The sequence below is a fragment of the Neopsephotus bourkii genome, unplaced genomic scaffold (assembly GCF_033783945.1).
Source record: "Neopsephotus bourkii isolate Nb327-2 ecotype Australia unplaced genomic scaffold, CSIRO-AGI_Nbou_v1 NB_357, whole genome shotgun sequence".
Lineage (NCBI taxonomy): Eukaryota > Metazoa > Chordata > Aves > Psittaciformes > Psittacidae > Neopsephotus > Neopsephotus bourkii.
Window position 1 is genome coordinate 506912 of NW_026900863.1, and position 22408 is coordinate 529319.

Here is a 22408-nt window from a genome sequence, read left to right on the forward strand (position 1 = left end):
GTTCAGGCTGTGAGCCCTGCTAATACAGCTTCCAACCAAGTCTTGCAAAAAGCCTAGTGTCTGGACAGTGGTGGTCAGAAAAAAGCGACCCAGCCGAGCAGCTGCAGAAGAGAGCAGGAATCTTTCTCCCCACCCTGTGCTTCAGTTGGAATTGTTGCAAAATTGAACACTTCTGACAAACATTTATGTTCATATGTGACCAGAAAGCTTGAAGAGGTGCACTGTGCTGCCCAGTGAAGGGGACATGGAGGTTGTGTGTGGGCAGGGGAGGCTTTGCTGGCTTGGACCACTGAGTTGTGCAGCCGTAGAATGTAGAAGTTTAGAGAGGGGACGGCAGGAAGCTTCAGAGTGAGCAAGGACAGAAGGCAAGGCTTGAGGCAAGCTTGGAGGGCAGCACTTACCACTGAAAGAAGGGCTGGGAGCACTTGCTGTTAGATTCCCTGCTGCTCTCAGGACTTTGGGCTAACAGGACAACCACAAAGAATCCTGCAGATTGACACCTCTGGGCTTTCAGGCTTATAATTCTGGTCAGGAAGAGCAATCTCCAGGTATGATCATTCTTCTAAATACTCGGAGGTTAAAAAGGAAACAAACAGAACTATCAGTGGTTTTCTGTCACAAATGTCGAAGACCACACTTTGCCCTTGGGAAGATGAGGCTTTTCTAGGGATGTTTGCTACTCCTACCTTTTGTTAATGCTTACGCTTTTGGGGTCAGGTCTCTGGGTTCCATTTGCCAGTTTCTAGAAGCGCAGTGCTAGTCCTGGCCCCTTCACTCTCTTGCTGTTTCTGGAGTCACAGTTCATCTGTGATAGCTCTTAGCTTTACGTGGTTGTTCCTAAGGAAGGGCACGGTACCTAGAAACAGCATGAAGCGAGGGAATACAAATGAAAACTGTGCATGAGCATGAGTTAAGAAGTAAAAGCCTGAGTCCATTTAAATCAATGGCCCATTAACTTCAGTGGGCTCAGGATTTCAGCCTGTTCTTTTAGCTTCATGCTTGAGCTGGCAGGGCAGATGTCTTCATCCCTGTCCAATGGGGTGTGCTGCAGATTGTTTTCCTGTCCAAGCTGACACTCTTGGAAGTCTCAACCTATTCCAGCTGCTACAAACCACAAACATCTCGCATAAACTGAAAGTCATAACGGTTTTGCATTAATTGCTGACCTACTTGTCCAAAAGACATGTCTAAAAGACAGCACAAGCTGTCTTGAATTTCTTACATTTGTCATTTTGTTTCATGACAACTGACATGAATCTAAATCTGCCTTAAAGAGGCTTTCTATGAAGTGACTACCTCCCCTTATAGAAAATACTATGTCAATGGTGTCCATTGATGGGGCAGGAGTGGATTGCTCTTATTCTATCAATAGAATGAAAATGATACTGCTCTCATGCTGCTCTCCTGTACCACATACAGCACACTGCAAAGGCAAACCTATTTGTCTTTGTGCTTCAGGGCACAAAGTTGTGGACTGCAGGGAGAGGAAATGCCAAGACATCTCTGGGAAAATCTGAACTGATGCTATAAAGCCAAAACTTACTCTCTCCTTTGGGAGAAACAAGGAAAACAAGGCACTGCGGGTGGGCATATGTCTCAAACCGGATAAAATAAAAGCTCTGGACTGCTGGGGGGACTTGGTCTGACAGCAATGGTGAGAGTCATCTGCATGGTCAGACCTTACCTGTGGAACTTTAATTCCGTGTTCTCTGGAGTTTAAGGATTTGGTTTTTGGGGGTCTCAATCCAATAAAACATAATAGAGTACCAGACTGATAAAAATCTAGATGCTTGGTAAATTGGTGGAACTGGAAAACTATTGAAACTGAAACAGGCCATTTCTGTCCAAATCCCTCTGCTGGTAGAGATTTGGGTAAATGGCCGAACTCTGCAGCATGGCTGAAAGTAAAACCCCTACAACACACTGGGAAAAACAAAATCAGGTGATTTCTTCCTTTTCTTAGTTCACAGTTCTTAACTCTTCCATTCAGTTAGCTTACTAGCAGGGATGATCACCCAGGTTGTTAGCTCCCAAATACAGCTTTCTTGTTTGCAGTCATAGGTACCTGCACTAATCTGATGAAGAAAGTAAGACATAGCACAGATTTTCGTGCCCACCCAAAGCAGCTTTCAGTTCAGTATCGAGTCCTCCTGATGAATTGCTGTGAGCAAAGCACAATTAAAAAGAGTTTCAAACCACAGAAATTTTGAGGAGAACTGCAGTCTGTTTGAGACAGATCTCAAAAGGGGAGGAATAAAGAAAGAAAATGCATCAAATTATTCATTACACTTAACACTCACCTCAGGTCAGCAAGAGGCCCATTGTCTGATCCCAAATGTAACAACAGGCTGTAATTTAAAACAGCTTTTATTCATTAATGAGGAGAAAAGTTATTTTAAATGAGAATTTGGAGAAACCCTGTGCCAATTGTAAGCACTAAACAGTCTTCCCTCTTGAGGGCATGGCTTGCTGTCTGGCTGTGCATTCTGACACTAAACACAGTAAGCAAATGAGAGTGGGGTCTGCTACCAATTCAAGCACTAGGTTTGCAATGGAATTAATCTTTTAAAAAATGCAAAGTATTCCTTACAGCAGATGGTAGTGTTTGCATGTACAAATACCTCTTGGAAATCGTAATGTAAACCACATGTTCTGAAACCCCCAGGCTGAACCCTTCATCATCCTGAAAATGAAAACTCACCCTCTCCCAGCTCACGCTGGTGGATGCTGCAGCAGGACTAGCTGCTGGCCTGAAGTGAGTGCAAGAAGAGTTAGAGGAAAAACAAGAAGTGGGGAGGGGAGGATTGAAAGAAGCAGGGGGATTTGGGGATGTACTAAAAGGTGGTATTTCTCTGTCACTCACTGCTACGGTCTTAGGCGTATGTGTATTAGCTCTAGAGGAGGGCTGCAAATAAGCTATGTTATCCTATTTTAACTCTCCTCTGTAGTGCAGCGCCTTTATACTTTAAACTGGATTAAATGAATCCCCAGAATGTTTCATGCTGCTGTTGCTAGACTGCTTTTGGTCCCAGTGCTAGATAGGGTGACTCTGCAGCATGTTACGAGACTTTGTATTCCTCTGGGTTGCACCAGATAAAAGCATTTGCATCTCTTGAGAGCTCCTCAAGTTACTCCTGTTGCCTGGCTCACTAGCCATTCTGCTTTCCTATGCTAACACATTCACAAGCATTTGTCCACAAAGCCTTAAAGTGCAAACATTCTTAACAAGAGACAAAGATTCCAGAAGGTGCACGTTTAGGAAGTATGCATAAGGCAAGGTTACAGCAGACGAGATCATCGCTAAAACAGAATTTGCTCAAAAAGCAAGTCAGTCTTTTCCTCCGCACGTTCACATTTTGCCAGGAGCACAAACTGGGGCCATGGTGGAATAGTAAACACTGGGGTAGCTCTGTCCTGCGGCTCACCCAGATTTGTGGTGCCAAGTTCCTCAGAGCTATAGGGCAGATGTCAGTGGCAGGCAAAAGAGCTCCCACCTCAGGAGCCATCAGCCTGGCGGCTCTTTCAGAGATTGGGCTGCTACTCGGAACCCTTCCTGTTCCCTGTAGAGCCTGTGCAAGGCTTAGCCCTTAAGCAGCAGAGCTGTGTGCTGTGCTTGCCTGTGACTTTGTTCTCACTTGCAGTTTGTGTTACGTACTGGTCCTTTGTGGGAAAGGCTTATTTTCAGTTCGTATCTGCCAACGTATTAGGGCTTGTCTTTGCACACCAGCGACGTGGAAACTGTTCTGCACTCTACGCCTACGGGGATATGAAAGTCTACTCTTGAATTCAGTGCTGTTTCTAGCTTGTGTTAGACAGCACCTAAGATGAGAAAGACTTGAGATTGTGCAGTGCATCATCCTCCTTGCTCTGAATAACACATCTGGGCTTACAACGCTCATCTGTCACTGCCCTCCTCCTGCATCCCAGATGGGATGACAGCAACACCAGTAACAACCCCAGGCTGCTCCAGGACATCAGTGCAGCTGACTTGCTTCACTCTAGGATATATTAGTAAACGTTAATTTTGCCTCCCCTGCCATGCCTGATGCACCTGCAGTAGGGCAGAGCCTAGGTGACTTCCTTTGTCTCTTACTCTCTATATCTAGTCTTTACTGAGCATCAGTTTGACCACTGAATTGGCCTCAGCACCAGTTTGTGTGCATCCCAACTGATGTTGAAGTTAATATCTTGTGTTGCAGCAGGACTATACAGGGAGATGGTCACGTGTGAGGTGTACTGAAGTCCATCAGTGAGAGAAAATTGCATGTAGGATCAAATCATAGAAACATTTAATAGTTAGGGTTGGAAAGGACCTTAAGATCATCCAGTTCCAACCCCTTGCCATGGGCAGGGACACCTCACACTAAACCATATCACCCAAGGCTTCATCCAACCTGGCCTTGAACACTGCCAGGGATGGAGCATTCACAACTTCCCTGGGCAACCCATTCCAGTGCCTCACCACCCTAACAGGAAAGAACTTCTTTCTTATATCCAATCTAAACTTCCCCTGTGTAAGTGATGTCCATATTTTCTAGCTCTTGAGAGTTTCTCAAGTAAGATGTTTCCCTTGGTCAAGCCAGCAGCTCCTTAAGAATATTCTCACAAAGCATTCCAAAAAAACCCCTCTTTCTCCTACTACCTTCTGTCCCTCCCCTCCTTCCTTCTTGAAGTAACCAAAATCAGCAAGAAATGAGAACATTCAGAGCTGACACTTTTCAAGACAACATCCTGTTTGCTAGACTGGGTCAATAAAAATCATCTTGCTGCACAGAGGTATAACTTATGTCCTGAGCAACTTCAGAGCAGAAAGTTGTAAGGGAAGCAGCATCTAATGAAAGCAAACCTTGAGAGTGGCAGTCTGCTATAACATACAAAGAAATTCCTTTTGTTAACAGTATTTGGCAGCTGGTGTAGAACACATTAGGACATTTTAGTTGGGTTTTAAAGAAAGAAATTGATACAGAAAGAGGTAATGATTTTTTTTGTTTGTTTTTAATAGAGAATCTGTCTAGGGGTTTGTGTTCATATCACAAACATTCACTTGATTACATTTTATGGGATGGACTTTAAATGCCAGTACATACAAGACAATGTTTCATTATTGGAGTTTGTGTTTATTCACTTGCCATTGTCAGTCTGCTCCCCTTTGACTTCTTGTGCTGCTCTTTGTAAAAGCTGTGATTTATGAATATGTGGTTTAGATCCGTCACAATAGAGCGTGGAGAAGTGGTTCGATAAAAAGTTATTAAAGCAAAAAATCCATAGTTTCATGTGCTTTGCCCACCTTCTGTAGGAACCTCTAGTAAGAGACTCTTACCCTAAGCAAACAACTGTGTGCATGATACTGTAATAGAAGCTACCTGCTCAGTCAGAACTCCTGCTGAATGGTGGCTACTACAGGCAATGGCAGGTTTGCCTTATAGACTGCAGGAATTCACCCTCAAAGTTATGAAGGTTGCATAGACCAAAAGGAGGGGAAGAGGGGGAAATCTGCCATAAAATGTCCATTTTAAAGCTGGGAAATAAAGACTCCCAGTAGCCTTAAATGGCATTTGGTTTTCAAATATGTGTGCATGCCCCATACTTATTTTTAAAACAAAGCTCTAAGTCCTGCTAACTGGAGGATAACCAAACCTGACCAGCAGTTTCCAGAGCCCAGCTGGATTTCTGCAGAAGCCTGACACTGTTTCAGCCTAAAATAGTGAGTGAAAGGCTGATTTAGATCATTGTAGGTCAGCCCCACACCAGTCAGCCCCACTGCTGACCTGCCACAGCTGCACAGCCACATGGAGGGGATGACATATTGGCCACTCTTGCATATGGCTGGCAAGGAACAAGACCTGCTTCTGGCATTGGAAGCTGAAGGAGGCACTCTGCAGAATGAGAAGGAATTTGCAAGGAAGACACAAGGATTTGTGGTAGAATCTGTTCAACTGCACCACAACAGTACAAGAGATGTGTTACAGAACAGTCTTGCTGCTTCTATTTTGTGTTCCTGAATCTCTGAAAAAATGCAGCTCTACAAACAAAACCACCCTCTGTGTCTCAGAAATGGATAACTTCAGCAAGTGAGGGTCACCTCAATGAGTCAAACAGGTGTTGAAAGCAGTGAGGTACACCATCGCGCCGATGCCAGCAGCACCAAACCCCTGATCTGGCACTACATTACCCCAGGACAAGGAAGCACAGTGCACAGAGCCTGTGCAGGGCACACTGCTGCTGCTTTCGGTCCTCTTGACAGAGGAGCTATTGAGACTGCAATCACAGTTGCTCTGTTATCTCTGGCAAACAAAGAATAACAGCTATAACCCTACATCCTCTTGGAGAGCTAAACTACAAGGTTCCCTCCTCCCTCAGAGTACATGAAGATAATTTTGCCACCTATAGTGTTCTGTGGCCTGCCTTGTGCAGTCCTACACACCCATCTTTGGCCAGGTGGGAGGCTGGATGCTGGAATGAAGTGCAGGTATGAGCAGAAGAGCCCAATACAGCCACTCAGCTGAACAAGTAGTTGTCCAGTGTCAACATTGCTAATGCTGAAGCACCAAGGCTTTGCACCTTGCATAGCTCATACTCTTCTGTACCTCAGGAAGCACAACACAGCAGTTTGTGCACATTGGATTCACTGAGGGTAGATGCCAGCTTAGATACCTGGCAAGATTCCTCTCCTACTGAACTAGAAGAACGAAGCAACTAATTTCTACTAAAAATATAGGTAGTAAGCCCAATAAAACACATTGGCCAGCATGAAGAACAAAGGGAAAAGCAATTTGGAGTAGTGGTCAACATTGCTGGGGTTCTGAATTGTGAAATAACCAATAATCCTGTGCATTTTGTTTCTCAAGACACGTTTGATTTTCTCATGAGTTTTCATGGTGAACTCATTGCAGTTAACATTATCACTGGGAATCTCAATGCTTGTAAAGCTGATTTTCCGTCTGTAGCTGGTGAGGATGTTAGCAATATTGACCTCTTCCATGTCTTTAGTGAGTTCATTTGAAGGCCCCTAGGAAGCAAGAGTATGCAGTTAGTTTTAGGGCTTGCCTTCTGCAGAAAAGTGCTTTAATCAAAAAGGAGACCATAAGCATAAAGATAAACCCACAGCTTCATATGTGTTCATCCCAACATTCAGACGTGCCTTTCAGCTGCAGCCTATTTTTAGGAGTGTCTGAAGTCTCAGAGATGCCTTTGTTTCCAGCATGGTATTTCTAGAGGTATTTTTGAGATCTCTGAACAAGTCTCACTCTATGTCACTAGGCACCCCAACATCCATCTCCTACAAGACATCCATCTCTTCATGTCTGTGCAGTAACTTAATGGCTGGGGAGCTCAGCATCAAGGTGGGAAACCTCTTTTTCCTCTGAGAGGATTTGGACCCTTGACCACTGGACTATAGCCAATATTACTCACGATGAAGCAGAGCACTTTGAACAATTCATTCTCATACCCCTGCCCCCAGAACACTGTGGGACTGATGTTGGGTACTGTCTTCTGGGAAGGGAGGAAGAAGGGTTAATGGACGACTAATCTTAGAAAGATCCAAGATAACTGGGCTTATTTAAGGTAGATCAAGCTTTACCTCTTGAGATGTTTTAGCTGAACACTTTTGTGATGAGCTGTAGTGAGCCACTGCATATTCCACAAGGGCACCAAAGATGAAGGTGAAGCAGATGCCAAGGTAAACATCAATGGCCTTAATGAAACAGTTGGTTTTTGAAAGTGAACTTCGTGACCCAATCATCAGGGTTGTCATGGAAAGCACTGTTGTTACTCCTTGGAAAGCAGAAAAGGAGAGATCTTTTGGAGTCACTTTGGAAAAGACTTGGCCTATCCTTCTTCAAATGTTGTCACTCTCTACTGTTTGCAAGATAGAGCACATCACTTACCAAATCCAAATCATCCATCAGTTTAAAAACTTTTGTAGTGCTAGCTACTAGCTCCACTCAGCCTCTTCCTGCCTTTGACACCTTGGCTCCAATGTGCATTTGGCTCTTATTTTTCTTGCTTTCAGTTAAAAAAACCCAAAACCTCCCTGCCCAAAGCACATCCCAAATAATGCATGCTCTGCTTTCTGCTGTGCATCTGCTGGGAGCCTCAACCATACTCAGCTCTGCAGGTGGGCAGATGTGCTGGCCACAGCACATCCTCCATACTGCTTACCCAGCTCTACCGCAAGTAAAGGAGAGAGTGAGCAGACCATTTATCACTGGGAAAAGAGCTCAAGAAAACAATCATCTACCCAGCCCTGAGAGGCTCCCCTTCCCTTCCTTGGGCAGTAACTCACCAATGCAAGTCCTTGCAGGCACTGAATCTAATGTGATCCAAAAAGAGACCCAGGACAACATGACGAGCAGAGTAGAGGGCACATAGGTCTCCAAAATGAAGTAAAGGACGTTTCTCCTCAGCTCAAATTGCAGGATCAGTCGTGGGTAGCTGCCTGTTCATGAAAGGAAGAAACTCTGAACATGAGGTCCCAAGGACACTTGGACAGATGCTGCAACAGCCCAGCACCAGCCTTCAGCTGATGTACATCAGCAGAGCTGCACTGAAATCAGGGGAGATGCATTTCTTTCACAGCTTGACTTCTTGCCTCAGAGGTCTTACTTATCTAATATACCCTAGACAAAGGGACACATCCACACAGCATTGTTTGGCAAGAGACATCTAAAATAATGTGTGGCTTGCAGAGGGGCTCCTGAACTTAATCCACAGTGGAAACATTTTGTACCAGTGTCTTAACTCAGAGGAGAGAATGGATGATGTTTTCATCTGCTCTTAGCACAACACATTTTCTCCACTGTGAGGGGACATTGCAAAGTTCAGTCTTATCTGGTGGCTGAGAAATAGCACAAGATTTTTATCTCCATTCCAGAAGGCTCTGGCTTATATCCAATAGCATCCAATACTTTATCATCAGACGGAATTAGACCCCTACATGCATTACTTGTTATCTTTGATACCCATGTCTTTTTGTGCTCAAAAAAAAATAATCAGTGACTTCTTTAAACTCCATTTTTCAGCTGGATTACTGGTATTTTCAGGAGATATTTCTGCTGTTGAAACAATAGTTCCCTTTGAAATGTAGAAACAAACCCTGTGTTGTCTGTGGGCTGTGTACACTACAGTAAACAACAAAACACTTATGTTTAGAACCTGGTCATTCTGAGGAAGTCCAATCCCTATTCATAGTGGTTGTGATTGGAGAGAAGAGAATTTACACTGATAATGAAAAAGACATTGAATTCTAATGTACCAAGGGATCTTATTCTATCAGGACAGAATTGTAATTTACAAGCAAAAGTATATTTTAAAAGTTAGTTTTACTCCCAGTTACTGTGAACATGGATCTCTGCACACCTGGTAGGAGGGGACAGTTTTTTTGGGTGGATAAGGAAAGACGTGGAGATAAAAGAAGGTAATTCCAAATCTATCAAATGAATATAATGTATCAGAATCTCCATCTTTCCATGGACTTCCATCTTACACAACATCCTGATTGCAACTAATTGGATTTCAGCATGTTTCTGTCCATCTCTTTTTGTGAGATTAAGATTTGCTAAAGACTTCACACATTCAGGCCCAGAGAAGGGAAGGAAGCTATGAGGAGAAATACCTGAGAGCTTTTCTTGCCTTTCTCTTTCACTGATATACCTGTTTCCTGCTGGGTCTTTGAGACGAGGGTATAGTAACGTTCCACTGTGTACTGAGAGAGACGCAACTTTTCTATGCCGTGGACAGAATCGTTTCCTCTCAGCCACGTGAAGATGACATCGTTTTCATCATATCCCCCTAAGGAGAACATAGAGACCCAAATTGCTGTGGTTTAGCCAGGAAACCCAGTGGTAAAAAAAAAGAGGATACAGATCCCCCTGAGCCCCTTACAAACTGGCAGGGGCACATTTCACTGAATTATCTATTCAAATGCTTAAAAATACCAGAAGAGGTAATTTCAGGTAGTCAAGAGCTTGGAGCTGAGGCTGCTGTGTGGTTCTGAACCAGGCTCAATGCCTGGGTATGCGCTGTCCAAGAAACTTCTTCATAAAGGCAGCTTTTCTACAAACCATTCCTCCTATCCCCAAAAGCTGTAAGTTACAGAAGGCAAATAAATGCATCTGACATTTAGGTAAGGCTGAATTCCTGCCTCAAAATGGAGGGACACACGAGATCAACAACTGAAGCAGTTATCAGTAAACTCCATTATATGCCAGCTAAATAATCGTCTCCAGGAATGTAAGTGACGGCATTACGTGACCTCAGGTTGGACTGGGCAATAAAGCTTGTATGGAGTCACCAGCCTGCCATTCACTTCAAAAATATCACTTCATTTAGGATCTCGCCAATTGGATTATTTTATTAAGTGCTCTGCTTTGAGAAGATGAGCAGGGACACTCGGATTCTGATAATAACCTCTTTGGCCTGGTAGAAGGAATAAGATGCAGTTGCAGCTCTGTTTTTATCTAATTGTGTTTTCTTATTTGATAAAATTACCAGAGCTTGACTGTGATGAACTCCTAAATTAGGTGTCCAGGGTATGAATCCCAGTGTAGAATCCTCAGCGTGTGACTTTGGGAAGTTTCTAAGCAGTTTTATACATTGTGGTTACTCAGGAAAATTTTATAATAAATGATAGATCGTTGTTAATTCATCTGGTGTGTATTTAAATAGCATTATTTCTGGGCACTTATCCTAATGAAATCTCCAGTGGGCATTGTGCATGTAATTTCATTGGAATTATACCACAACTGAGCATGACGCAGGACCCAATCACTTTTCAAACAGGCCCAGTGCTTTAGCAGAAGAGGCCAATAGTTATTTCAGGAACTATTCTTTGTAATAAAGTTAACTATGGTGAACTAATAGGATTTTAATGTGAAAGTAATATGTGCTTCCCTAGGTGCTTCATGCTGCAGACCCAGAAGTTAAAATCTGGTCTTTTTACTATTGAGATTTTTGATGTTTCTTTTTGTGACATGAAGTGGGAGATGGTTGCTTGCTTGTTCTGGAGCTGTACAGATATGGAAAAGCAGCACTACTCTTGCTGAGATCCTGGCTACAAGCCCTGGAGTGTCCCAGGTTGTCCTGGAGCCCTTCCCAGCAAGCTTTCCTGAGAATGAACTTTTAATTAAATGGAGAGCAGAACTCACTAATTAATCCTTTGTTTTTCTTTTTAAGGCTTCCAAGGCTGAGACTCCTTGTGTTGACCAGGGTCCCATCACCTGTGTTGCTGCAGCAGGCAGGCTTCAGGGAGAAGCACGTACCATGATGTTGGGTTTGCCTTAGTATCTGTTCATACATTGAAGAGTTTGTTCAACTCATGTTCTGGTAAGAGCCACCCTTCACACTGTGTTGTTGCAGTGAAGGTTTGGGAGAGGCAAAGATAGGTCCTTGCTGTACTCTGTCCCGTGCACTTACCTCGCCAGTTAGTTTTGAAGAAGCTGTTTGGGCAAAAGGGACCAAATTTGGCAGATGATCTGTTGTTACTTCATCCTTTCTGTTGAACAGAATTGAACTATCTACACTTTAATATCTTTTTATGTAACTTGCAGTAACAGGAATCCTCTGAACTCTGGATTACACCACAGATGAAGAACGATGAAGCAAAGTTGTTTTCTTTTGGGCATGAATATTTGCAGGAATAAGAGTCTACTCCAGAAAGCCACTGGGATCAATCCATATAATCAAGTTGCATAGTTACATATGAATAAATGGATGATTTTTCTAGAATGTTATACTTACAGCTTTCTAGCTGCAGTCTGCAGGTCTGTGTGTCCATGGGATATTTTGACAGGTCCATGTTACAAGCAACGGTTGTAGTGATCCTGTAGGAAAAGAAGGAACTCTGAAAGTTGCAATAAAACCATGTAATGAAATAGCTCTGTTTTTTATAGCAATCTAGACCACAAAGACTCTGCTCTGGTTTTAAATGCTCTGTCATTTAGATAATTTTGACCTATGTAATGAGTGGATTGGTATAGTCCAGGAGAACCCTCCACAGGATGATGTGTTCTCTGCAGCCCACTGCTGAAAATGTAACCAAAGGAGGAATTTTGCTTTCCTGTGGTGGGAGATTTGGTGTAGATTTACATGTTTTCCAGTGCTACAGTTTGCATCTCATAATAAGTCACCACTTGTCACCTGAGGCACAGTAAATGACTGCACGCATACTCTGGCTTGCTCGAATGTGGATTGTAAATGAGTTTTACTTTGCAGTTAAGGTAACTGGGACACAGTTACCATGAGCTGAGAAGAGATAACACTGCATGATTTCCTAACACAATTACAGAACACAGCTCTGCAGTATTTTTACAAGTACACTTTTTGCTAAAAAGGAGAAATCATGGCTACATGCACTGGGTAAAGAGTTTCCCATTGCCTGTTAAACAGTCACTGTTATGATACCCTCTCTCCATTCCTGTCCTGCCTCCATCTGATTTGACTGGACTTCTTTATGGTAACACCTCAACATGCGAGCTTTGTGAGCAGGCGCTGTTCTCAGGACACAACATGTACCATGGTGGGGAATCCTGAGCCTTGACTGGCATTTCCAGGTGGCCCAAAGAGGGGGTAACAGATCAGAAGAGTATTGTCACAGTTGGCTTGTTGATCCCAGGCTCATTACCGGAGATAGCGGGTATCTGCTCCTGTCCAGTGTAATTCTAGAAATAAATCCTGACCCAGCAGCAGCAGCAAAGCAAAGGTGGCTTTACCTTAAGGCATACAAGATAGTGCCATTAGAGAACAATCTTATGAGGCGGTTCCCCACGGTGACATCGTGCAGGAAGGACTTTTTGGACTCCACAATGTAGGTGTCTGGTACCCAGAGCAACTCCGCTAGCCGAGCATCCAACGTGAAGCTCTTGTTGCCGTGAAAGACCAAGCGGGGGTCTGTCCAGCGCTGCCGCAGATAGATGGTAGCTGTGTAATCCTGGGATTACAGAGAGGAAAAGCTGTGAGGATGCATGTCCAGCCACCTGCATGGCGCCTCTGTGTGTGACAAGTGGCAGAGCACAAATTTAACCTGTCCAACCTCAGCTTCAAATGCATGCAGTAAATCTGATTGATGGGTTTTCATCGTAGTTTTATTTCCTGTATCATATTTCTCACATACTTACACTCTAAGGTGTAGAGTTTGAGGCCGAAAGATTATACTCGTATACTTTTTCTAATGAGCTGTTATTGTCACCGATACTTTGGTGTCCATTTTGCAGGTAAGAGAATAGATGGGCAGTGCACACATTCAGCAAGTCATTGACATTAATAACCACTTGTTGTCTAGAGCTGGAAGATTACTCATGTACTATAAACGTGATCATGAAAGACATCAGCACTTTGGAGAACAAATGGTAAGCAAATCCAATGTGTTATTTCACTGAGGTCTTAACAAACCCAAACAAATAAACCCCCCAAATTTGTAGCATCTTTTTTAAGAGTTTTTGTATCTAAGGATGGAGTTTTGTATCTAATGGAGTTTTGTATCTAATGGAGTTTTGTATCTAAGGGCATTAGGATTAACTTGAGGTCAGCCTGCCAAAACCTACATGCAGTGACTGGAGCATTTTTACAGTGCCCCGTCATAAAAGAGTAATCACAGTACTTGGCTCTGAAGAGAATTAGTTACTGAGCTGCTGGACAGACCCATGGCATTGGTGCCCTATTTCACTTCCTTCCTTGTAGACAAAGTAAATGCAGCCAGTAATGCCTTTTATTTTCCAAGCATCTTGTCACAGGCAGACTGATGCTGGCGATAGTGTTAACAGTGTGAAGTCACTATGTTTCACCACAGATAATGCTGCCAGTCTGTGGAGGATGAAGCTGTCCTGTTTAATTTGACCTTTAATTTGTAAAATGCTGTAAGAGAAAAGGTCTAAATAAATACCTGGTATCAGCTTTAGCTCTTGCAACTTTTAAAACTTTACTGCCTGTGACAGAGGAAAAACCATGTCAAATAATGCACTGTTACGGCTGTCAGTTCAGTGAATTCTAACAGTGACTCAAGTGAAGACTCTTGGTTGATTTTCCAGCTTTTATTGAGACACAGAGTAAGCTTCTGTAGTGCTTTCCATGCAGCCAGAGCAATTTAAATGGACCGTTGAGAACAAAAGCTCCATAAAAGGAGCTATTTTACAAGGCCCTTTACTCAGGTTAGAGATATGTGAATAATGATTCTGTTGGTTCCCCCCATCCCCAAAATGAACAATATTTTATTTAGTGAACTTGTTTAATTTGTTGGGGGAGAGGATAAGGAACAAGCCAGTAGTGTTCATGAAAGTGCTGGCATTAAGTGTTGACATTGTTCCTGATTGAACCTTTATGTGAAACTACTGCATTTACCCAAGTTGCCCATAGTTTTGGTGAACCCAAAACAGGCGTTTTCAGCAGTCAGTGTCTGAAATCCAGCTGTTACCAGAAGTGGAGGGAACCACACTCAGCACTGCTGGGAAGATGTTTTCTGTATATTGGAAACCGTGTGGTTTTTTCCCCTTGGGATCACGAGACCTTTGAGCTCAGCCTGTATCACAGCTCAAAACCTCATTTCTCCTCCCTGAGAAGAAACCCTGTTTGTGTCTTCAGTCAGCAGCAGCACATCCAACAGAGGCCTACCCTGCCCAGAGGGCTCCTACACACAGGAAAAGGACAAGAAATGTCACACAGGAATGACTTCTGCAGTTTCCAAGTGGCCCAGTTTCCAGGATGCACTGAGGTTTTGCCCAGTAGGACCTTTGGAGCCATCTATATTTACTTAGAAGCCCACATTACTTTGTTATCTTTGCAGTCTGCAGTCATAAATGAGCTGTGTCCTCATCACACTTCTGAAAGTGGTCAACAGACACAGAAAAGCAAAGCAGCTTGAATGTGACAGTTTCTGGGCTGAACACACAGGAATATATGACAAGTTTCTCAGGCAGATACTGCTCTTACATGATACAGAATTAAGATTTCTTTCACTTACCATGTCGCTCTCAGATATACTGGAAATACTTGCAATGTCCAGACTCACTGCAACTTGAACAGGTTCTCCTGTGGAGGGAAAGAAAAGCTAAAGCAGAGAGAAGAGTTCAAGGCACAATGAAACCACCCAGGGTTGTGTGGAGCATGGCACCCCTCCAGCGTCACATGCTATCCCTAACACTTGCAGAAGCCCTTAGAGGCACAGCTCCAAAGCATTAGACTCACAAATGACACTGTGATCCAAAATGAAGTTGTCACTGTTGGGGAGTTGGAGTCCTGTGTTTGGTGATGGGAGCAGAGAACAAATACCCACGAGCACCAGCTGGGAAGAGCAGCAGTTCCAGAGCACTGAAAGGCCACTTTAGATAAGCATTAGCCACAGGGCAGTCAGCCAGGGCCAGCCCGTCCCTTGTCACCCAGCCACAAAACCCGCACAGCGGCAAGCACGGTCAGCTGTACTGTTTGTCATACAGGGCTCTGGAAGGGCCCCCAACCACGCATTGATCACAGCCCTGTTTCTCAGAGAGGGAACACAAACAGGCAGAGAAAGTCAGTGATTCCCGAGGCCATGCACTGGGTTAAAGCCCAGAAATGCAGCAGCCTCTGTCTCTTTGTAGTTACTGTATTAACGGGTCTATTTAAAAGCAGATTTTCGGCGCTCAACCCGGGCCCCGCTAGTTCCAAGTTCCATCGCCAACCGGTAAAACCCACCACAGGAGGGCAGCTCCTGCCCAGGAATTGCCGGCGCTGGGCAGAGCTCTCCGGGTCCTGCCGCAGAACAACCGGTCTGTGCCCGGCGCGGCGGTCAGAGCAGCAGGCCAAAGCCTTTCCCTTGGTCTCTGCCTGGTTTGTCTAATCCCGGGTGAAGTCGGGGCGCTGAGCAGGAATGGCGCTTTCTAAGACATCCCTCGCTGCCGAGGTGACACCGCGGCAAGGCCCCCCCTCGTGGGACGTGCTGAAACTCCTTTTCACAATCTGAATAGCATTTAGGAAAGTCCAAAGGACACAATGTCTAAATCTGTTTCCAGGTAGTTTTGTGGGGGTTTTGTTTGTGGGGTTTTTTAATTTATTTTTAGTTTGTAATTAAACTATTCAAAAATCCAAAATGTAATTTCATTTCCAGATGATGTGTATTTTTTTAAAGGAGCTGTCATTCATGTCTTCCATCTTAAGAGAGTCAACGAATGGTTTGTGTTGGAAGGGACCTTAAAGCTCATCCAGTTCCAGCCCCCTGCCACGGACAGGGGCACCTTCCACTAGAGCAGCTTGCGCCAAGCCCCTGTGTCCAACCTGGCCTTGTTTTCAGATATTTAGATATTTACACTTGAAGCCCACTCAAATTAATGACCAGGGTATATCTATGAGGACCCAGGGTCTCTGGAGGAGGTCAAACCAGAGTCCTGACTACTGTTTAGCATTTATAGTACTGGTAGGTGTAGGCTGGTGTAGATGCAGTTAACCTCTGTTATGCAGTTCAGAAGCACCTGTATAGTGATGTGACAGGATCTGGAGGAGCTTTTCCATCCTGCATGTGATCAGACGTTCTAGGCAAAACAAGATGGTAAATTCTGTATTGTCCCCATTTGGAAAAAGGAAGAAGCTCAAAGCTGCCAGTAGCAGAAGTCTACAGCCTGCCAGTCTGCAGGATGTACAATGGAAAACATCCAAGTCTTGGTGAAAGCACATGGGGAAGTTTTTTATTGAGTAGAATTACAATAATGGGTTCTGGCAAAAAAGTAAAATTCAGTAAAAAATAATCGTAACTGTTTTTTAAACTTTAATCAATACTTGTCAGGTGCCGAGCATCATTCTGAGAAACTCCAACAGCATTTGCCTGGAAAGTGGGAGACCTGACACCCAAAGTGGAATAGCCTCAGGTTATTATATATAGCCGACCCTCCTTCAGGTGCTCCCTACAGTTTTATGAGGGTTTACAGCAGGTTTACTTTGTGTCTCAGTGTGAAGTAAAATCATGTGTCAAGAATCAGTATTTCTGGCAAGGAGAATTGCTTTACTCCTCTATTGCCACAATCCACATTCGCTAAGTATATCCACTAGATACACATGAATCAAAATAAAGAGGAAAATCACAAGGGCCAGACTCTAAACAAAAGCATATACAGTTAGAGCTGAATTAAGCTACTTGTCAGGTCTTTCACAGAAGTGTAGAGGGTTATCAATTCCCTGTTCTTCACCTCATATATGGGCACATTCTCATGTCCCACACATGCATGCACAATTTCTTCAGCACATCAGTGGATGCACAGAGAGGAGGGCATCCCTGGCTACTGGCTGGCTTAAAAGAAACATGATCTTTTAAACTGGGGCATCCTAAAGAAAGCTGAAAGCACACTCTCCCCTCCACACAAGCCTTACAGACTGTTCTTCAAATGGTCAAATGCACAGCGCCAACGTACCACCAAAGTAGGGCCGGAGGTACTTGTTGTATCCCGTGGTGAGGTTCTCAAATCCAGGGAGGGATGCTGTGTCGGACACCTGGCCCAGGGAGCACCTCCTGGGGACACAAATACGCAGTTATATGTGGCTGGGTGTGCCAGGCACATCTGGTGTGCAGCTGCAGCTGTGTTACCAGCTTGTGCTCCAGCAGCCCAACAAACTGCATACAATGTTCATTAAAAGGAAGTCGATCACTGAAACCACAAGCACTTGTGCTCATTGCTTGCCTTGGCTGAAAAGCGGCATTCTGAAGAGGTGGAAAATGGCAGATTTCCTCAGCTGATAGGTACAGGTTTGTACACATGGTAGCTTAAGGATGTTCTTAACAACCAGACAAATCAAGCAAGGTCTATATATAACAGGTCTTAATAATAACCCACAATCTCTCCCTCCCCTCATGCAGTCTGTGTAAGGAAAATCCATTTCTTTTTCCTGCCTGCTTATGAGAACCTGAGACAAAAGTTACAGACCAACAGCTCCTCCTCCCTCATCACTAGTCCCCTAAAGAAGCTTTCATCCTCATGTTAGTGTCTGGCAGGGTCCCTGCAGCTACTCTCAGGAGTAAAACCTTGGTACACCAGAAGGAGAAAGGTAGAGCACAGAAAACTTCACAGACACCAGCAAAGCTTTGTGAGCTGAAGGGCTGAACCACCGCAGCTGCTGGGCACACAGAGGGCTCAGCTCTCACTGACACTGTCAAAATTCATGTTGTGTGGATGGACAATGGTGCTGTTACCTGGCATTAGGAGGTTGATGGATCTGTACCATCACACAGGCAGCTCCAGGATTAGGGGGCACTGCAAAAGGTAAGTTCTCTGCTGCAGTGTCCCTGTGTGGGCATGTGCTCACTTGGTGAAAATGAGTGGTTAAGAGTTTGCTGCTGCTTTGTGAAGGGCCGAAGGAGGTGGAAGGCAGTGTCTGTGCCTCTCCCCAGCACCTCAGCACCATGGGGCTGTGAGTAAGAACTCAGCTGTGCAGTTATTCACAGCTTTGATGATTTGTGTCTTCTGTTCCATTTCAACTTAGGTTATTAGTCCTGGGAGCTTTGCTGTGAGTTTTAGACCGAAAAGGCCCTTACAGCAGAACTGAATCGGTTTGTGCACAGTATAAACATAAACCATTGCAGAATTTAGGACTTACTGTTCCATGGGTGGCAGTAACACGGCTGGGAGCCCTGTGGGAGACACTTCCAGCCCAAACTGCAAGCTGCTGTGGTCCTGAACAGGAAATGGGGGTTGCACCGTTAATGTGCCTGTTGTGTTCTGGGGGCCTATGCAGGTTGCTCTCTTCTACGCCACATCCATTACAGCACTCAGCTTTCTCTGGATGGGTTGGCTAATTGGAACCATACTTTGCTTTTGACCCACATTATTTGTATGAGCTATAATTCAGCTGTTCCCTGTAAAACAAAACAAACACCCCGCTTACCTTTGGGTTGGAAGGAAAAGACACAGACTGAAGAAGCAGAAATAACTGCAGAACATATCTCCAGAGGTTATTTCTGTATTTGATGGGCTTCCCTATGAAGCTGAAAGGAAAGGCAAAGTTTAGTGATTTAAGGAAAATTGTTTTAAGGGAAGGGCACAGGGAAAAAAAGCCCTTCAGAGCCAGCACCATGTGCTGTGTGATGTTTGACATTCCCGACACAGTGGCTCCTGCCCTTTCTTCTAGCCTGTGTTACTGCTCCCTTAATACTTTCCACATGAAAGACACTAGTGACAACTCCAGGCCTGGAGCCACTGACACAGCCACCACATTTTAGCTGCCATTTTGTGGCAGCTTTTCTTCTTTCTGCACGGGATGGTGGTTAGCTGATGTTGAGAGTGGGAAGGGACTTGTTAAAGAGAAAAGGGTTCAGATAGTTCCCAGAGGCCATTAGACTCTAAAGCCAAGTGGGATCCTGCCCATGTATGACAGATCCAGCATCTTTTAGTGCAGGGCTTCACAAATCTGCACATAAATGCTGCAGCTGTGCATCCCATTAGCTTGTACCTGGGATAAACCAAGCCACACTATGAACAGTGACGTTGGCAAGGCACTCGGCATGCAGAACGGGATGAAATCATTCCACTTAAAATGGGTTTCGTTGACTTTTCTGGGAGTGGAACCAAATCTTGGCTTCTGGCCGAAGACTCCAGGGGCTTATGCTGTCCATGGGGCAGGCACCATGGCAGCAGCTCTTTGCTGTGCACTACTCTGCAGTGCAGCTCCCTGCCTGGAATGCTGCATCAGATGCATCCCTTTTCCTGAGCATCCAGACAGCCTTCTGCCACACTGCCAGTGTGTGTTGCCACGGGATGGGATGGTGAGTATGACACTGCCATAGCAGCCAAGGGGAGATGGTTACTCAGCCATTGTTAGTTTGAGCTGCACACACAGTACTGCCTGCCCTGCCCTACTACACTGTTGGAAGCGTACCCTGTGTGTCAGAGCTTTCCTGCAAATACAGGCAACGCAACATCATCCTTGGATGGATATGAATGAGTCTTTTTCTTTTTTATGCTGTTACAAATTGGGAATGACCATGCAAATCTTTAGTCCCTGTACCTTGGCACCACTGAGAGTAAGATCTCAGCGTCAGATTCAGAGCCTTCTCCATCACACGCAGTGGTTAGGACCTCAACTTCAAACCTGGTTGTTCCACAGCAACCCCAAAAGCAGGAATGTTCTGCTCAGGTTAATTTCTTCTTGGCAGCTCACTGCAGTCCAGAGGACACTCTGCCTTCTCCACTAGTTGTATGGTTCTGGTGCCATGCCATGGGGCAGCAGGGCTTCAGGCCAGGAGAACATCTTTGACCATACGGAGCCACTAAAAACATCTGAACATTCAAGCGTCACAAATTCAGGGAATCCCACTGGAGAAAGGCTGTTGTTCAAAACCAGATACACTCTAACATGTGTCCAACATCTGAATTCCTAACAAGGCTTTGCACTTCTAGTCCTCCCTGTGAATACGATGTTCAGATGTTTCCAGTGCCGTGTGTTCCTCACTATAATGTGATCATGCAGGGATAGAGAGGGGATCATCTACTTGCCACAGCAATGTCAGACCACAGCTCTGATGGGAAAGAAGAAGGATTAGTCCAGGTAGTTTAAAGCATAACTTAGAGGGAGAAAAGATGAGTTTATAAATTGGCATTTAGTTCAAGTCTGAGGATTCATGAACAGCTGAGGAACCCCTGGTTCGCACAGGGACTGGGGTCGCTAGAATTGTGGTGCATGAGTTTCATTCTACCTGATCCTAGTTACTAAGCCCTTCTTTTGAAAAAATAAAAGGAGCCAAATTCTGTTTATTCTGACTTGTGGATGGAGACCTTGAGAAGTAAAAAGCCCTCCTGGGACCCTGTTGCCTTGTCAGGTAGCTGAAGAGAAAAGCACACTGCAGCATGTGCTACCATTACCTAGTGAAGACAGCTGGAAGAAACCAATGCAGGTAAATGCAGAGCTGCTGCCACAGACAGTGAGCTGCACAGCCTCCGTTTCTCTGCAACTCTGCTAATTCTTAGCGAAAGAAGGAAAATCTCGTTTTCCTCCTTCAGAGGATGGCTGTGAAGATAATAAATACATCAGAGACTGAAACAGTGACAGGGGGATCTGTAAGTACCCAAGAGAGCTAGAAACAAGGCATACCAAAGCACTCATGGGCAAGAAAAGGGAGTATCAGTGCGCAGAGCTGAGTGTATCCAGAGCATCCCTTTACTATGCAGCATGTCAGTTAATACAGTTCAGTTCTGCTTTTAGAGTGCAGGAGTTTCGACCAGTTCTGTTATACAGCACACTGGGAAGAAATGGTTACAAGATTGTGTGTTTATGTTTCTCCATCCAGATTTTAGTTTACTTTCATAGAAACAAAATAAGAACCTTAAGCACTGTTCAATCTGGACATTTGCTGTGGTCACGGAAGCACGGTGCAGACAACGCCAGCACAGCAGGGGTCATGAAGGCAGCTAGTACAGCTAGGGGAGAGACTGCATCCAAAGTGACAAAGTTACATAAAAATCATCCATTATGTAGACACAGAGAGAATGAAAACCAAGAGGATACAATGGCTCCCTGGCTCAGCTCTGTGCTCTCCCTGCTGAAAGTGAGCATTATACAAAGATCCAGGTGTTATGATAAAACAGCTCCAACTAGAGTTCTCTGTGGAAGCCTGTGTCCACTTCCATAGGATTTAATGAAATCATGTTTCTTTACACCAACCAATAGCAGTGTGTCTCCTGCTACAGCTCACTCTGTGCTTCCTTACTTCTGCTTTATTCCTCTGTCTCTGAAAGGGTGGTAAGAGTGAAAACACAAAGGGTGGAAAAATCCCTGACAGCTTCAGTTCTGTTTACAGGTTACAGGGTATAGGGTAGGAGAGTTGTACACTGTCACTGATGGGGCCTGGAGTGGTGCCTGTGTAACCCAGAGTGACACACTCCTTCCCCTGAGCATTAACTACTGGGAGGGACACAGCAGAACCACTGCAGTCCTGCCTTACCTCCCACTTCCCATCTGGAAGCATCATCTGTGTCTCATGGCACAGAACAGAGGATTAGCATATGCTCCAGTTTTCTGCGTGCTGATGACAATGCGAGCATTTCGGAAGATCTAACAAGCCACCCACAAAACCCAACCAACCAACCTGTTTACTAAGAGTACAATAATAATTCACCATGTCAAATTTAACTGGAGCCAAATTGCTACGACTGCAGAACATGCAACACAGACACGCCTGCATCTCAGAATGAAACCCGGCCAGGGAAGAGAGAGAAACAGAATACATGCCAAAACACAACCAGTTTGCATTTCATTTGCCAGTTTAGGTGCTGCCTTTACTCACTACACAAAGTGAAGATTTCCGTGATGAACTCGGGCAGAATGCATCATTTCCCCTGAAAGCTCTGCAGGAAGCCCCCCAAGGCTGCCTGCGCTGTGGGCAGGGGTGGCTCAGCCCTTGTCCCACATGCCTGGTCCTAGCACAGATCCCGGCATGGAAACACCAGCCTGCCTGGACTAC

The 22408-nt window shown here is 44.6% G+C and overlaps 1 protein-coding gene and 1 long non-coding RNA gene across 2 annotated transcripts; one reads left to right on the forward strand and one right to left on the reverse strand.

The window, feature by feature from the left end:
• The first annotated feature begins 296 nt into the window (after nucleotides 1-296).
• On the forward strand, nucleotides 297-14461 carry LOC133209676 (uncharacterized). Its single transcript, XR_009724731.1, has 4 exons — nucleotides 297-548; nucleotides 11176-11685; nucleotides 13212-13346; nucleotides 14340-14461. It is a non-coding gene; the product is annotated as an uncharacterized LOC133209676 (long non-coding RNA).
• On the reverse strand, nucleotides 5801-19409 carry GABRP (gamma-aminobutyric acid type A receptor subunit pi). Its single transcript, XM_061348404.1, has 9 exons — nucleotides 18838-19409; nucleotides 17370-17467; nucleotides 14954-15021; nucleotides 12711-12928; nucleotides 11740-11822; nucleotides 9655-9792; nucleotides 8288-8440; nucleotides 7583-7776; nucleotides 5801-7009 (listed from the first exon to the last, which is right to left on the reverse strand). Exons 1-9 carry the CDS (start codon nucleotides 18891-18893, stop codon nucleotides 6707-6709), a joined length of 1311 nt encoding a protein of 436 aa, XP_061204388.1. The 5' UTR covers nucleotides 18894-19409; the 3' UTR covers nucleotides 5801-6706.
• Nucleotides 19410-22408: the final 2999 nt, after the last annotated feature.

Bases quoted from the DNA above. Each gene is read 5' to 3' on its own strand.
- GABRP (XM_061348404.1), bottom strand. From the start codon at position 18,893: ATGTTCTGCAGTTATTTCTGCTTCTTCAGTCTGTGTCTTTTCCTTCCA. The intron at 12,929-14,953 runs GTAAGTGAAAGA...CTGTAATCCCAG, and splicing joins GTATATCTGAGAGCGACATG to GATTACACAGCTACCATCTA. The intron at 8,441-9,654 runs GTATATCAGTGA...TTTCATGAACAG, and splicing joins AAAGACCCAGCAGGAAACAG to GCAGCTACCCACGACTGATC.